General features: G+C 37.4%; 1 protein-coding gene across 6 annotated transcripts in view; it reads left to right on the forward strand.

Annotated features, from left to right (window-relative positions):
- Positions 1-16,292, forward strand: part of LOC112142621 (cell adhesion molecule 1) — a 565,507-nt gene that overhangs the window by 449,218 nt on the left and 99,997 nt on the right. For all 6 annotated transcript variants that reach the window (XM_024266107.2, XM_024266110.2, XM_024266109.2 and 3 more), the window contains exon 4: positions 2,354-2,491. In XM_024266107.2, coding sequence (XP_024121875.1) covers positions 2,354-2,491 — 138 coding nt within the window. The remainder of the gene's footprint in view (positions 1-2,353; positions 2,492-16,292) is intronic.

The following is a 16,292-nucleotide window of genomic DNA, read 5'->3' on the forward strand; positions in this document are numbered from 1 at the left end:
CTATAAAAGAGCGCTGAAGTTGACCTACATTTCTGAAAGTTTGTAGTACAATTGCTTAAAAATCTCTAATTCATGCCAATTTTGCAAAAAACACTATTGACCTGTAAATTTGTATTGAATGCTCTCTAATGGCCTCCCTTGTACACAATTACTTTACCTTTAACCATCAAATCCACCATTATCCGACCAGACGAGCTCCTAAATTACATCTGCCACTCTACAATTGGGAACAATTTGCAATGAGATTTAATGGACCAAAGTTATGGAATGCACATATAGACCTGCTGAATAACAAATTCTCCTTAACAATTTACAAAACAAGACTAAAAAACAGAGTTTTAGCAAAATACAACCAACTATCTCATTTTTACATTTTCTATTCAGATTACAATCATGTAGAATAAGGTAAAAATATATCTTTTGCTTTACTGTTTTATGTATATTCAGTCTTTTATCCGGGGGTGGTCTTCAAAAGCCTTTTGGCTTCTTCCACTCCCTGAGCATTCATTTCATTTCCTTAATCCATGAACAATTTTATCCTCTGTTCTTCCTTGTATTTTAATGTTGTAAGTTTGATTTGTGCTAAAAAAAAAAAAAAAAACGTAACATGTTGCTTAAATATGAACTAAACTCCAAGTTTGCCCAAGAAAACCTCAGTAGATGTCAAATTAGGCAAAAAAAAGCTAGGTATGGATACTCGATAAACTCCAAAATATCCTAAAATTCTACAGTTAACTAGAGAAAAAAGTTTGCAAGTTGCTAAAATATTAGCTAAACTCCAAATTAGCCTTTAAAAACCTCAGAAAACAAATTAGCCAAAAATGTTAGCATGTTGCTAAAATATTAAGTAAGCTCCAATTTTTTGAAAATTACTATAAAAGATGAAAACATAGCCCTTGAATATATTTAAAGACTTGTTGCTAATCTGCTTAAAATTTTGACATTTGAGGACTTTCTCATTTATTTCCCATGGAGCATATTTTGCTCAATATTTCAAAAGCTATGAAGTTTATAAATACCAAAAATACAGCAGTAATGTCCTGAACGAGCTGAACGTTTTGATACCAAGATGGCTGAAATCGCTAAAGTCTGATTGACTCAACCTTCCTCTTGAATTGAACGGCTTATTTTGAGGCCAATCTTAAGAGTTATTGTAGGTGATCGTTCATTCTCGCCGACGCTTCCTGGAGTACGTTTCTCTGCTCAACATGTGATCCCGGCGCTGCAAAGGCAAAAAGGTCCGTCTTGTGAGATCAAGCTAATTTCCAGCTAATTTGCCTGGTTAAATAAACCTGCTCCCTCGTTAGTTTGTTAATGTGTGAGTGTTAAAGATCGGGATAACGTCCTCTAAGACACGACTTCTGAGTGAGATTTAATCAGGTTACAGAGAATGAGCCTCCACGAGTCTCCAGAATCTGCTGGTCTATTATTAGTGCTTTAAGCTATTTCTTCAAAAATACTAAATCACATTAATTCAATATTAGTCTTATTTTCTATATTCATCCATTTATTTGATTGGAGTAAAATGTATTAATGAACATTTGCCCACACAGGATGTAAACATGAAAGATTATAGCATTAATGCTAATAAATCTGTAGTCAGGATAGAACATAGAGACATTAGATCACTATAAAAGCACTAAGCAGTTGTTCCCAATCCCCGAGTGAAGGACCGGTACCGGGTAATAGATGATAACTTAGTTATTTTCTGATTCTGAAGGAAATCGTAATTTGGAAAACTATCGGATTCCGTCCACCACGTCTATCTATGATCTACTCGTTTGTCTCGGTCACATGTCCTATAACAGCTGCCTAAATTAAAACCCCCAAATTAGGAAAGACAAATCATGTTTCTTTGGGCAGAAAAGAGCCAGTTAAGAATTTGAAAATGGCCAAAAAAGTTAGCATGTTGCTAAAATATTAGGTAAACCCCAATTTATTTTCAAACCATCCTTGTTTCAGTGAATCTTCATCATCTATAAAATATCTACAGATATTTTCAGGAGGATTTTAGTCTGAAAAATAGACCATCAGAAGGTAAAACCTAAAAACTCTAACTTTGACATCGGACTGATGTCTGATATTAAACCAATTCATGATCTAAAAAATGTTCAAATCAGGACATCAGATCTCAATAAAACATATCTTAACACTTTGTTTTATTTGCATGTTTGCCTCACTGGTTGTTGTGGAAATGTTTCAGTTTTTTAAGAAATCGTCCATAAAAATGTGAACATTTTAACTGAGCTGTTTCACTAATGACTGCTGTAAATGAGTCAAAAACTGTTTCCAGCTTCAGGTGAGGTGCCGACCCGTCTGTTTACTCAGCTTCTGTTTGTGTGCCCCGCTGCAGTTCCTCCCGGTAACCCCATCATCGAAGCCCGCGATGAGGTCCTGAGCGAGGGCAACGAGACGGAGATGACCTGCTCCGCCATGAGCAGCAAGCCCGCCGCCGCCATCAGATGGATGAAGGGAGATAAAGAGCTTCCAGGTACGCCGCCGCCGCCATCCGTCATGACATTTTCTCCCTCCGCCGAGGCGTCAGTACTTGGATGGCGCCGCGGTTAAAATTCATCTCGACGATGTTTAGATAAAGATCTCACGATTCGCTTCATCCAAAAGACGCTTTGAAAGTTTGCTTTGAAACGACATGAAAGTGAAGCATGTGGGCATAAAAGCTGGAGCGTGAACAAAAGGACAGAATCCTTTTAAGCATTTGGACGTCTCCTATTCACATTTGTTTTTATTCCGTTTATTTGTGTGAACCAACCAGTTTCAGTCCAGTCGTAACCCCATTAACATCCAATTCAGTCCAGCTGAACTCGGCTGAGTTTGATGGCAGAAATAATGCGTCACTTTCTAAACATTTAGTTTGCTAAAAAAATAATAATAATAAAAACTCTTGTTTTGCCTCGACTCTTTGGTTCTGTTTTGTTTTTTACTTTTTTGGACTCGTAAACAACCCAAAAATTAAAAAAATAAATCAAATTTTAGGAGCACCAGTCAAACATGCTTCAGTAGATAAATTGGGAGGAAATCTGACAGAAGATTTAAGTCTTAATGTCGGAGACTTTGTGAGCCTTCAACTTCCTTCATTAAAAAAGTTGGAGGTTCAGGTTTCATCCAAGCTTAAGAAGGAAGTTTTTATTTTTTTATTTGTAGAAATTATGTTAAAATGACATGAATGGTTCTCAAATCACTAATGAATTGCTTATAAACAGAGCTGTGATCATGCATTGGCGTGGGGGGGGGCCTCGCCCTCGTTTGTTTATTTTACTCCGTTCGTCTGTGTTTCGTGTCGAGTTGTCGATCCAGAGATTCTTAGCCTCGTCCTGTACAAGATGGTGGGTTCAGGGACCCTCGTAATTTTGACGTTTAGACGAGGAAAACCGCTTCATTGTGTTATATAGATGTTTATTTGACAACATTTTATTCATTATGACTTAGATTTTGTTTCTGTTTAACAGAAACTATCATGAATAATTTGCAAAACAAGAAAAACTTTATTTTTATTAAAAAAAAAGTTTATATATAAATAAATAAATAAATAAAAAGAAATAAATTAAAAATAAATAAAAAGAAATACATTTAAAAAACAAATAAATTAATAAAAAATAAAATAAATTTAAAAAAGAAAAACAAGAACAACTTTAAATCATTGAGTAGTGCGAGTCTGAATTGACGTCTCATGATAATTTGAATTTATTTATTTAGTAGGGACGGATATAAAAACATAGACGTACAGTAAAGCAGCAGTCCCTAGATGGGCTTTTTATACAATAAAATAATGGTTATAAGACATAAAATAAAACATCTGATTACAAAATGACATAAAATTGTTTAAAAACAGAGACTTATTAAATTTATTCTGGCCGGACAACCTGAGGAGGTTGAGGATTCAAATCCTGACTTAAATAAAAGTTACTTAAGTCACTTAAGTTGGGACTTATTTGCAAACACCTCTTTTTACAAGACCACAACTATTCTCACTTTTGGCTCATATGACCAATTTTCATCCATGCACAGCCTTTAAAACGGGACTTCCTTTTTGAATTTAGTTGTTTTGAATTTTTATAGATAAAATTGTGTAATTTTGTGTTTGGTTTCTTTACTTTGTCCTTCCCAAGTTCTGTTTTTGGAGCATTTTTAGATAATATCTGTCCATGTACCCGTAGTATCTGTCCATGTACCCATAATATCTGTCCATGTACCCATAATATCTGTCCATGTACCCGTAATATCTGTCCATGTACCCGTAATATCTGTCCATGTACCCATAATATCTGTCCATGTACCCATAATATCTGTCCATGTACCCGTAATATCTGTCCATGTACCCATAATATCTGTCCATGTACCCGTAATATCTGTCCATGTACCCATAATATCTGTCCATGTACCCGTAATATCTGTCCATGTACCCATAATATCTGTCCATGTACCCGTAATATCTGTCCATGTACCCATAATATCTGTCCATGTACCCGTAATATCTGTCCATGTACCCATAATATCTGTCCATGTACCCGTAATATCTGTCCATGTACCCATAATATCTGTCCATGTACCCGTAATATCTGTCCATGTACCCATAATATCTGTCCATGTACCCGTAATATCTGTCCATGTACCCATAATATCTGTCCATGTACCCGTAATATCTGTCCATGTACCCATAATATCTGTCCATGTACCCGTAATATCTGTCCATGTACCCATAATATCTGTCCATGTACCCGTAATATCTGTCCATGTACCCATAATATCTGTCCATGTACCCGTAATATCTGTCCATGTACCCATAATATCTGTCCATGTACCCGTAATATCTGTCCATGTACCCATAATATCTGTCCATGTACCCATATCTGTCCATGTACTCATAATATCTGTCCATGTACCCGTAATATCTGTCCATGTACCCATAATATCTGTCCATGTACCCATAATATCTGTCCGTGTACCCATAATATCTGTCCATGTACCCATATCTGTCCATGTACCCATAATATCTGTCCATGTACCCATAATATCTGTCCATGTACCCATAATATCTGTCCATGTACTCATAATATCTGTCCATGTACCCATAATATCTGTCCATGTACCCATAATATCTGTCCATTTACCCATATCTGTCCAAGTACCCATAATATCTGTCCATGTACCCGTAATATCTGTCCATGTACCCGTGATATCTGTCCATGTACCCATAATATCTGTCCATGTACCCATAATATCTGTCCATGTACCCATCCCCCTGTAGGCTTTACTGTTCACATTTCAATGCGTTGATGTGACGTTAGATCTTCTCCGTCCACTTTTTGGTCTGGAGTTGGCTTCAGTCCTCAATCTGACTCTGACTTCCCCCAAACTCAGACAAACGGCAGAAGAAGACTCTGCAGAAACAAACAAGACCCGTCCGGAGCAAAGTCATTTGGATGGTTTGGTTTCTTTCAACATGTAGTCCCTTCACAAATGTGCATGTTGCACATGCCATATGCACAGATGCTGGCTTATGAACTGCACTGATTACCAGGCAGATGGTCCTCCCCCTCTTTAGCCAAGAGGAAGCAGCATCCATGATGGCCAAAAAAAAAAAAAAGATTTCAGATTCACAGGCTTCGTCCCTCATCCTGGAGTTTGTTTTTTATCTCTATAGAAGGCATTCAGATGTGTGCTCTTATGTGTGTTTGCCGTCTTTACATTTCCACTTTCTGCGGCTTCAGCTTTGAGTGGATTCTTGTAAAACACTGCTGATCTGCAGAGGTGGCAAAAGCTGCCTGGCACCCTGACAGCTCGGCATGCTTTTATCAAAGATTGTTAGAAGGCGACGCCGAGCTCAGGGGTGAGCGGGCCTCCTCCGAGTTTAGACAGTGAGCTTTGTAAAGACTTTCAAACAAAGGCCCCAATCAGAAGCAGTGTTGAAGGCCCGCAGCACCTTCACCTCCACACTCCAGAGCATTAAACTGCTGCTGTTCAGCTCAGACCGCAGTAATCCGCTGAGATTAGGTCACAGATTGACTTGTAGAAGGTTTTTATCGTCACAAAAAAGACTAGGCTTCAATCAATCCCAGTTTCTGCTGACATGTTGACATAAGCTTGTATTGACTGTTGAATAGCCAAAGTTAATCTCTTGTGTTTTCTAAACTGTCAATGTTTTAAAAAAGGATGAACAGCAGAAACTGTTGAGCTCAACAGATTTCAACAAGGATGTGAGGGAATTTAGAAAGACTAATTGTTTTGTTTTAAGAAAACCTGTACTTTTCTAATAAAAATAAAAGCTACAAATAAAAAAAAAACATGATTTTTCTTTGTTACAGGTAAAAATAAATCTGCCCATAGCACTAGTAGAATTTATCCAAGTGAGACTTTTTAAAATAGGTTTTAGGGCAAAATTAAATCCTCATTCTAGCTATAAACACTTACATCTTGGCATATTATTGGAATTATTTTGTCCTAGAATAAGTATTTATTACTAAAAAAAGGAACATGTATCTTATATCTTTGAAAATATCCTTTATTAAGTGCAACAACACTCCAAATATCTTTATTTCTAGACCAGGAGTGTCAAACTCAATCACACAAGGGGCCCCGAAATCCAAAACACACCTTAGATAACGGACCGAACAGGATAAACATTTATTGAACTCTCTAAAACTAAAATTTAAAAACTTTAAAACTGTAACTATTAGCATAATGATGAACTAGATATATAGCGTTACCTGTAATAATGCTAGTGTGAATGCTGTAAGCTGAATTTGGCCGCTGAAGATGGTAGTGCTGAAGATGCTGAAATTGATGACTAAAATTACTGAAGCTGATAGCTAAAAACACTAAAGCTAATAGCTAGCTAAAATATTAGCTAAATTCCAAAATAGCCTAAAAAAAAAAAAAAAACTAAACTAGCCAAAAGCGTGTAAAAAGTAGCCTATTTCGAAAATAACCTAAAAAAACTAAAAATAAAAAACATCCTAAATTAGCCAAAACAGCTACTATTTAAATATTAACTAAACTCTAAAATAACCTAAACAATCTTAGTAAGTCTTAGTTAGTCCAAAAAACTAGCAGAATACCAAATTTTAAAACTTTAAAACAGTAACTTTTTAACATAATTATGAATAACACGTGTTCTAGACCATCATCACCTCCTTCTAGTACTAGGGTGACACATTTTATTAGACAAATTGGTCTTAAAAATTATATGTAAAGTTGTATTCAGACTAAACACATTTAGTTTGCTTAAAATGTACCAAAGTTCTTTTCCCCTGATAATACAGAACAATGTTTCAGTCTGATTACACCCCAGCGGACCCTGATCCAGGACCAGGAACCGCTCCCTGACCCATATTTTGAGTTGGTCTCGGTTTGTTTTCAGTCAGACTGAACTCTGGTTTTTCTGAGATTTCTTTCACTGCAAAAAAGTCTATCTAACCAAGAGAAAAAAAAAAACTCAAAATGAGCCAAAAATACTTTTTGATCTTGTTTTAACTCGTATAGAATGTAATGTGTAAGTTTATAAATCTAAAGAGTAATCCTAAAAGTGTTGTTTTTGTATGTATATTAAGATAAAAACACTTAAGAGATTATTTTTAAATCTGCATATTTGACATCCAATTTTAGCAATTAAAACTAGTTCCACGATATCCAGGCTCAGATACTTTAACTTTTTAAACAAACATTTATTTAGAGCTTCAGTGGAACATTAACAACAGAGAACATAACAGAAATACGATCTGTCCACTAATAAAAATATTAATAATAGATAATAATTCAGACTGCAGTCTGAACAGACTCCGTGCTCGGAATGGAACAACTGGACCAAAATGGCCACCATAGCTGGGCATTATGGGATGTAAACAGAGCGACTCATTGAAATGTGGTTGGATGAATGCAGGTTCATTAAAACAACTTCTAACGTGATATAAATTGCTTCTCACAATCTATACATCAGAGTACATTCATAGCCGTCGTCTCCTTGGTAACCGCCTCCACCGTACCAAAGCAGCAGTTAACAGTGTTGTACCTGACGTTGATACAGACGTTCAAAATTGTTCCACGAGATGTAAAGTTTGAATAAGTGAAATATCCCGACAAGGATTACAAAACTTCAAGCTTCCATTATTCTTCCTCTTGTTGCCCCCCCCCATCCTAATTCCTGGCCAATGACTGAAGAGATCTTTAGTCACATGGTTCTGTTTACGACTATGCTCAGGTATAGGAATGTCCCCTGGACGGTAGTCTGAATACAGACCAAACACAAGCTTCTGAAATCATCCTAGACCTACTCTCAAACTTAAAACTGCATAACGTTTCGTGTGGTTATCATTCAGTCTTTTACAACCACAGGTGTTATCAATACATCAGTCTGACATCATAGTTCTCAACTCAAAAATGGGGAATATTTTCAGGAATCTAGTCATTTTCCAAAGTAAAGAAGATTCCGTATCGTGTCTTTCTGCTCTCACCGAATAAAAGAGGGAGTTTGAACGTCTATTTTTCTCCAAAACAGAGACCTGATGTACAGCAAACACGTCTTTAGTCTTGTTTATTATGACGAGCTGTGAACAAACATGATCACGGATAAATACAGCAGCGCTGAGCTTCCTCCTCAGGCCGACTGGAGTCATGCAGGAGCCGCTACTCCTCTACATGGAGAGAAAAACACTGATGCCTCTCTGGTGAGACATAGCGGGCATATCCAGCTGAGAGGAGGCCACAAGGCAAAGACACTAAATCTCACCGCTGTTTTCGGAAAAACCTCATTCTGCCCCCTGGAGAGGCTGAGCGAAGATGTGGGTGTGAAGAAATCTGAGCATTCTTTAAGAGAATTTATTCCAAACTCTGACAAAAATGCAGGCGTGTTAGATTGTATTCCCTAATCTGGTTGGTTGTTTTACCCTAATCCTGTTATTCCAATCTAACCCTTTAACACCGGTGACGCCAAAATAACTGTCGCTCTTTGGAATACTGCCGTTTACGCTGATTCTGACGTGGAGAAAAGCGACTTTACCAAAATACAACCCAACCCAACCCATCCCCAACAGGCACACCTGGGGGGGGGAATGAATGCAAAAGGGGACAATAACATCAAAACTGGACACCAGTAAGAGTAAAAAGAAACAGTTTATTAAATAAACTAAACCCTGTTTCCTAAAAAGAAAAAAAAAAAAAAATAATTATTGTTGGTTCAAACAAAAAGACAAACCAAAAGTGATTGGAACTTTGGCCAAACATAAAATGAGTCATGGAGACTGCTGACCGCAGCCATGGAGACCGTCTGAATCAGCAGCTCCCTGGCAAGGGCTGCCTAACCAAATAAACAAAGCTCGCAAATCAAGAGTACTAACCCTAAACTAAAATAACAAAACCCAGCAGTATAAGACTGTTGAGGACAAAGAGGGAAACGTAAGAGCAGCAAAAACCTCGACCTCAAACCCAGCTGCCTCTGACTTAAATACCTGCCAGGTGCTCATTAAGATCATTTGCCCCACCTGCCAGGTGAGCAGAACGGCAGGACATGTGGAAAAGGTGCAGCACAGCAGCAGCAGGACGTAACACTTCTTTAACTGTAAAGTGTTGTATATCAGCACTAAACTTATTTTCTCTGCTTCAGGATCTGCTGGAATTTTGTTGAGTAAACGGTTAGTTAAAACGAGCTGGAGCTCCAGTGATGAGCCTGAAAATACATCCGATACGGAAAACAAAATAACGACCTCAAACTTTTCTCTCGCAGGTCTCCTTAATAGTTAAACAAAGCAAATGGAGAATTCCTGATTAAAGTTGGATCCCAGATACATTGGAACGTTCTTTGGTTTGGTTTTACACTTTATAGTGATGTTTTACGTCCTCTCCTCAAAGCTGAGATGTTCATTAGGTAGAACAGCGATCCCTCGCTTTAATGCAATTCTCCTCTTGCGGTCTCGCCGCTTTCTGTATATTTTTTTTTGTTCAATTTTGCTTTTTGATTGGCATTCTGATTGGCTGTAGGCTTCTGTCAATCTCCTCTGTACCGTCTCCTTTACAGAATGCATTCAGTTTGCTAAATTGACATAAATCTCTTCATTCTATAGTACTAGACTCATCTATTTGATATTTGTTCCTCTTTACTAAATGTTCTTGATGTCTTTAGTGAAGTATTTTACTAGTTGTTTGTTGGGATGTAAAAAGGTTTTGACTGCACACTCTCGTGAGAGAATGACTCTCATTACTGATTGTTTTTAGCTCTATTTTGCTTTTTAGCTTCAAAAACTAAAACAAACGAGCCAATAAAAGCTGCAGGGTTTTAAAGTTAAAATAGATTTAGTTGAGCATAATTTTGTTGTTGGTGTTACAGTTGGCTTCCTTGATGGCACTGCTCTGTTCTCGTGTTCTGTTCCTCCAGTGCAGCAAAAAGAAAAATGGGACTGAAAAACATTATTAAAGATACCTGAGCTGTGCCGCAAGGACAGCATTACTTAAACTGCTTTAAGCTGTAGCTCCTAGCAGACTTGTTTCTAATTAAAAATCCCGAGAATTCAAATTAATTACCTTCAGGGATTATCGGACTCTCTTAAATATCATTTAAAGGTTACAGTTGTCATGCTTGCCAATGTAAATCCAACCGTCTCTGCTAATGTGCGCAGACCCTTTATATCACTATTATCCGTCTCCTTCCCACTGCTCTCACCCTGCTTGTTTAGTGATTTATTGACAGGAGTCCTGACACAGATATCTCCTCTTTCCTGGCTAACAATATAGTGAAAGTCATATAAAGTGGAAACCTTGCAGCACGGCTCGATCCTTTCACTTCTTTTAAGACTTACCAAAGAGACGGCACTTGGCAGGGCTCTTTATTGACTGACAAGGAGCGAAGCAGCCAATAACCTCAAGAGACAGCCACAGGACCGTTTCTTTGCTCTGCACCGCAGGACTCCCAGACAGATGAGGAAAATATGGTATAGAAATCGACTGTGTCCAAATTCACTCACTATTAGTGCACTTTATAGAGCGTTGAGCAATTTGTTGGGGTTTCTGAATCAACACTTCCAAAATCTAGAACCCTAGAATTTCGATATTGGCATATATGGACTACAATGCATTGTATTTGGATGATTTAGTCATTTGAAAAAATGTATATAAACGTAATTTTTATGAATCATCTATTATTTTAGCTGTAATTGTGCATGGATTATGAAAGATCAATTGCAAATTTGTGGCTTCCAATGACTGTACCATTTATGTTTATCAGACTTTTCACGTATGAAACCAGTGGTTAACTTTTATATCGCATATACCAGGAGTCAGCAACCTTTACCAGTAAAAGAGCCAGTTGGGCTCGTTTTCTACTGAGCAAAACCTAGGAGTCGTATAGTCTTACTTTAGCCTTTAAGAAATTTGGATTTGTATTCATGACATTTTTTCTTAAAATAATTAATATGAACAAAAGCAAAATTATAAAAAGAACCTAGCATCTATCAAAACGTGTTTTTTTTTGTTTTGTTTTGTTTTGTCAGCAGTCTTGCAGTGCTGGGTTTTGTTATTTTGTCTTGTGGTTGGACCTTGGTAGTCTTGATTTTCGGGCTTTGTTTATTTGTTTTCTTTAGACAGTTTTTGTAAGGGGGAGCTACTGACTCCGACAGTCGACATGGCTGGGTCAGTAGTCTCCCTGACTTGTTTTATGTTTGGCCAAGGAGCCCCCATGGAGATATAAAAGAGCCACATGTGTTTTTGGAGCTGCAGGTTGCAGACTCCTGGCGTGTACGGAGGACCAATGATATTAAAATTAAATAACTGACGCACACAGCACTATGGATTGCATATAAACTGTCCAATAATCACACACAGTTTAGGGACCACCACATATCGTGTGAGATGTACAGAAATTGGCCGATCTTTCACCCCTCCAGGAGTCCATACCAAGTGGGGGGGCTAACGCTCAAATGGGCGGTGTCTGGCGACATAAGAAATGCAGCCAGGTATATGACAGGTGCAGATGCAATTCTGGACGCACGCCGGGCCCTTCTCGCTGATCTCCCCAGCTGTGGCTTTCACAAACTTAGAACTAAACCACAATCCGATTGTTTAATTAAAACAAAGCATCCCGAGGGCCCTTGGCGGGGACTGTCCATGCGCTGGGACAATGGGATTTCTGCCCAGTACTCTAAATGTCAAAGAAATTCAATGACGCGCGGGTTTACGTGTTCTTTGCGTGGTTTAACATGCTTCATTCATCATAGATCTATGAGCATTTCACGTAAATTTCATTTTTTGCATGTATATTCACGTATGACCAATTTTCATCAGTGCAATATGCGCAAATCGTTTGTAGCAGCTGTGTGCGACGGCCTTATGATAACTTTTTTTTTTTAAAAATGCTCTCAGTGATGTTTTAAATATGGAGTTTTCAAACAAAATCTCACAACCTAAATGTATGGGGTCAAATCAGGATCAGCTTAAAGTGAATTAAAAAACAGATCTAATACTTGAAAAATAGACAGTGTAACTGAAAATAAAATCTAAAGAGTTAAAAATGAGACATTGTACTGGATATTTGAACAATAAAATTTTGAAAAAAAAGGTTAAAAAATGTGGGGGGAAAAACTTCAAAGAAATCTTGAAATAAAAAAAACAAAAAAAGAAAATTTGATTTTTTTTTTTGAAAATTTGAAAAAAAAAAATTCTGAAAACTTGAAAATTAATCTTCAAAATTTAAGAAAAAAATGCTGAAAACTTGACTAAAAAACTGTAAATGTAAAAATTACCAATTGAAGAATAATGTATCTATCAGTAACGAATTCAAAACAGCTGCTGTTTTGAATTCTCAAAATGTATTTATTTTTTCTAAATCTTTATTTTCAGTCCTCAGTTTTACAGTCTCAATTCTGATTTTTAAGTTTTCACTGCTTCGCTGAGCCTAATTTTATTGGTTTAAACCAGAATCCCATTCGTTTTTTAAATAGTTGTTTTAGTTAATTTTCAGTATTTTTTCTTTCTAATTTTCAAGATTCATTTGAAGTTTTCAGTTCTTTTTTACAAATTTATTTTTTTTAATTTACATCTTGTTTAAAAAAATCTGTTGCAATGTCTATTTTTTCAAGTTTTTAATCTGTTTTCAGTTTACTTTAACTTGATCCTGATTTGACCCCATATAAATGTCTTGAAAAACTCTTTATCCATTTACGTGATGCAGAGAAAAGCTTTTCTCAGCGACAGAATCAGTTGACTTGGTTAGCACTTCACTTTAGTACAGTGATGCATATCACCACAAGGCTGTTTTTACAAATCAGAATGTCGTTAATTGGGTAAAAGGTTAAAAAGTTACCGTAGTCCAAGTATGTCAACACTGGAGCTGAAAAGTTAAATGGTAAACCACATCGGTATGTTTGATATTGATGAATAAAACATTGTCAACTCTCCTCCTGGATTGTTTTTAAGCCTATAAGCCCTCCTTTTCTCATGTTAAAGTTTGGTATAGCAACGTCTCTATCAAACTTGATCCGAAAAAAATGTCATTAAAGTTCAGTGCAGGTGCAGTCAATGTAAAACTACGCAGTCTACAGTCGAGCAGCAGCAATGACAGATTCAAAAATGAAAAAACAAAAGTAAATTTACCAGTTTCAGGGCTCCTTCCTGTTTACTCCATAAAATAATCACATTAAAATGGAAATATAGGATTATTTTTTACATTTTTAAAAATATATCTAAAAAAATAAGGATTTGGGGCTGTTCTCCATTAGTTTTATCTTCAAGTTGTGACTCCAAGTTACATTTTTTTTACCGTTTTGATGTTTTTATCCATAAAACAACAAAATCCAATAAAACTGCTTTCACACCTTCTCTGTCATCTTCTGATGCTGCACTGTGCATCAACCCAGCACTCTTTCCATTTCATTTACCTGCGCAACAGCAAGCGCATGTGCTTTGTTGCACATCATTTGTTTCACTCAGGAAGTCCATTGTCTCTGCAGAAAGACATTAATATTTGATGCCGCGCTGTTTGAGTGCTCAGATGTCCATCTTTTGAGATTACTTCTCCGTCTCTGCCAGCATTTAGGCAGCGGTCAGATTTGGCCCCATGCTGTGCCAAGCGGGGTTCTTTCATTCTGCGTCTACGTTGCACAGATGAATGATGAGTAAGCAGCTGGCTGGCGGTGATAAATTAAACAGGGAAAGCAGCTACAGACTGTTTAAAAAAAACCCTCGTTATCCAACCCGTTGTGTTTTAAATTTTTGGTCTGAAACAGCCTGCAGGAATAAATAGCTCACAACTGGAAGAGGATCCTTCAAGTGCAAAGGTAATTTTTAGGTGGTGACAGATGGCAGAAAAGGAGGGATAGGCAGGAAATAAGACGGTGCCCCATTAATCATCTGAATTAGCTCACCATTTATGCTAATTAGACTTTATTCTTAGACACCTTTGGACTTGCTGTATTCTGTGGGTGTGGATACGCTCACAATTTCAAAACCAAAATGAACCAAAACCATGGCATTAAATTTCCACCATAAGTCCCCCACAAGGATATATCAAAGGATATATCAAACTCCATGCACGCAAGGAACCTTCCACGGGCGCAGGACAGTCTCCATGCATGCTCCTCTATTCCTGCCCGCTCATGAAACCTCTTCTCCGCGCTCGTGGGAGTATTCTTACGCTCCTGTGACTTCCATTCTCTCCTGTGAAAGTATTCTTACACCCCTAAAACTAGTAACGCCCCCTTGTGGAGGACTGTGCGGTCGTGGAGCTTCTCCTACGCACCTGTGTGAAACGCAACACTGAAGGAAAAAAAACAAAACCTGGAAATAACCACATATCATTCATTTTTCAAATTAAAACTAAAAATGAAAAGAGGGAAAAAGGACTCTTTATTAATTTATCAATTTTTAAACATCTCTGATGATACAATCTTACAATTATACAAGTAATTGTTGATGTTCCCATTTAAAAAAAATGAAATCAACACATAATAAACGTTTAAATTCATTTTCTAAGCGCTCCTCTTTTTGTGTTTTCCCCCCCCTGTGATTCAAAACTTTTCTTAGAAAATTAATTTAAATGCCCATTATGTGTTTGCTTCATTTTCAATTTATAAAAAAATGTGAAAATCAAAAATGATTCATTTTAATACAGTAGTTTAGAAATTGATAAATCAATAAAGCAGTCTTTTTTTCCTCTTTTCATTTTTAGTTTTAATTTGAAAAAAGAATAATACGCGGGTACATTATGCGTTTGTTTCATTTTTTATTTTTTAAAAATGGGAAAATCAAAAATGATTTGTTTTATTACAGTAGTTTAAACATTGATAAATCAAAAAAGCAGTCTTTTTCCCTCTTTTCAATTTTAGTTTTAATTTGAAAAACAAATGATAAACTGCTATTTCCGGGTGTTTATTTATTTTTTTTCTTCAATGTAAAGTTTCACACAGGCGTAACCCTTCCTTAGCTTGTTTACATTAAAAGTGGGGTCATCTGGACCCCCCAAGACAGTGCGCTGAATTTTTTTTTTATCATTGATTTTTGAGTTTCACTAAAGTCCATGGCAGACATAAAATCCTGTCCACCTTTGTCCACTTTTGTCATGGAAGGAATCACATATCAATATGTGGTTGGAGTCATCTGGATCCCAAAGAGAGCGAAAGGGTTTTAAGAAGCTTCACGAGTGCACAGTCCTCCACGAGGGGGTGAAACTAGTTTTAGGGGCATAACAATACTTTTACAGGCGAGCAAGGGTCACAGGAGCATAGAAATGGTTTCACAAGCGCGAAGAGGTTTAAATACCGTTGAGAAGAGGTTTCATGGGGAAGGAGAAGAGGTTTTGCGAGTCCGTAGAAAAGGTTTCGCCAAGGCGAAGAAGAGGTTTAACTATAGCGGAGAAGAGGTTTTGCTAGTGCGGAGAAGAGGTTTCGTCAGTGCGGAAAAGGGGTTTCGCCAGCGTGGAGAAGGGGTTTAACTATAGCGGAGAAGAGGTTTAACAATAGCGGAGAAGAGGTTTCGCCAGCGCGGAGAAGAGGTTTTGCCAGCGCGGAGAAGGGGTTTAACTATAGCGGAGAAGAGGTTTAACTATAGTGCAAAGGAGGTTTAACTATAGCGGAGAAGAGGTTTAACTATAGTGGAGAGGAGGTTTAACTATAGCGGAGAAGAGGTTTCGCCAGCGCGGAGAAGAGGTTTCGCCAGCGCGGAGAAGGGGTTTCGCCAGCGCGTAGAAGGGGTTTCGGCAGCACGGAGAAGAGGTTTAACTATAGCGGAGAGGAGGTTTAACAATACGGAGAAGAGGTTTCGCCAGCGCGGAGACGGGATTTCGCCAGCGCGGAGAA

Source organism: Oryzias melastigma, linkage group LG14, assembly GCF_002922805.2.
Source record: "Oryzias melastigma strain HK-1 linkage group LG14, ASM292280v2, whole genome shotgun sequence".
Classification (NCBI taxonomy): domain Eukaryota; kingdom Metazoa; phylum Chordata; class Actinopteri; order Beloniformes; family Adrianichthyidae; genus Oryzias; species Oryzias melastigma.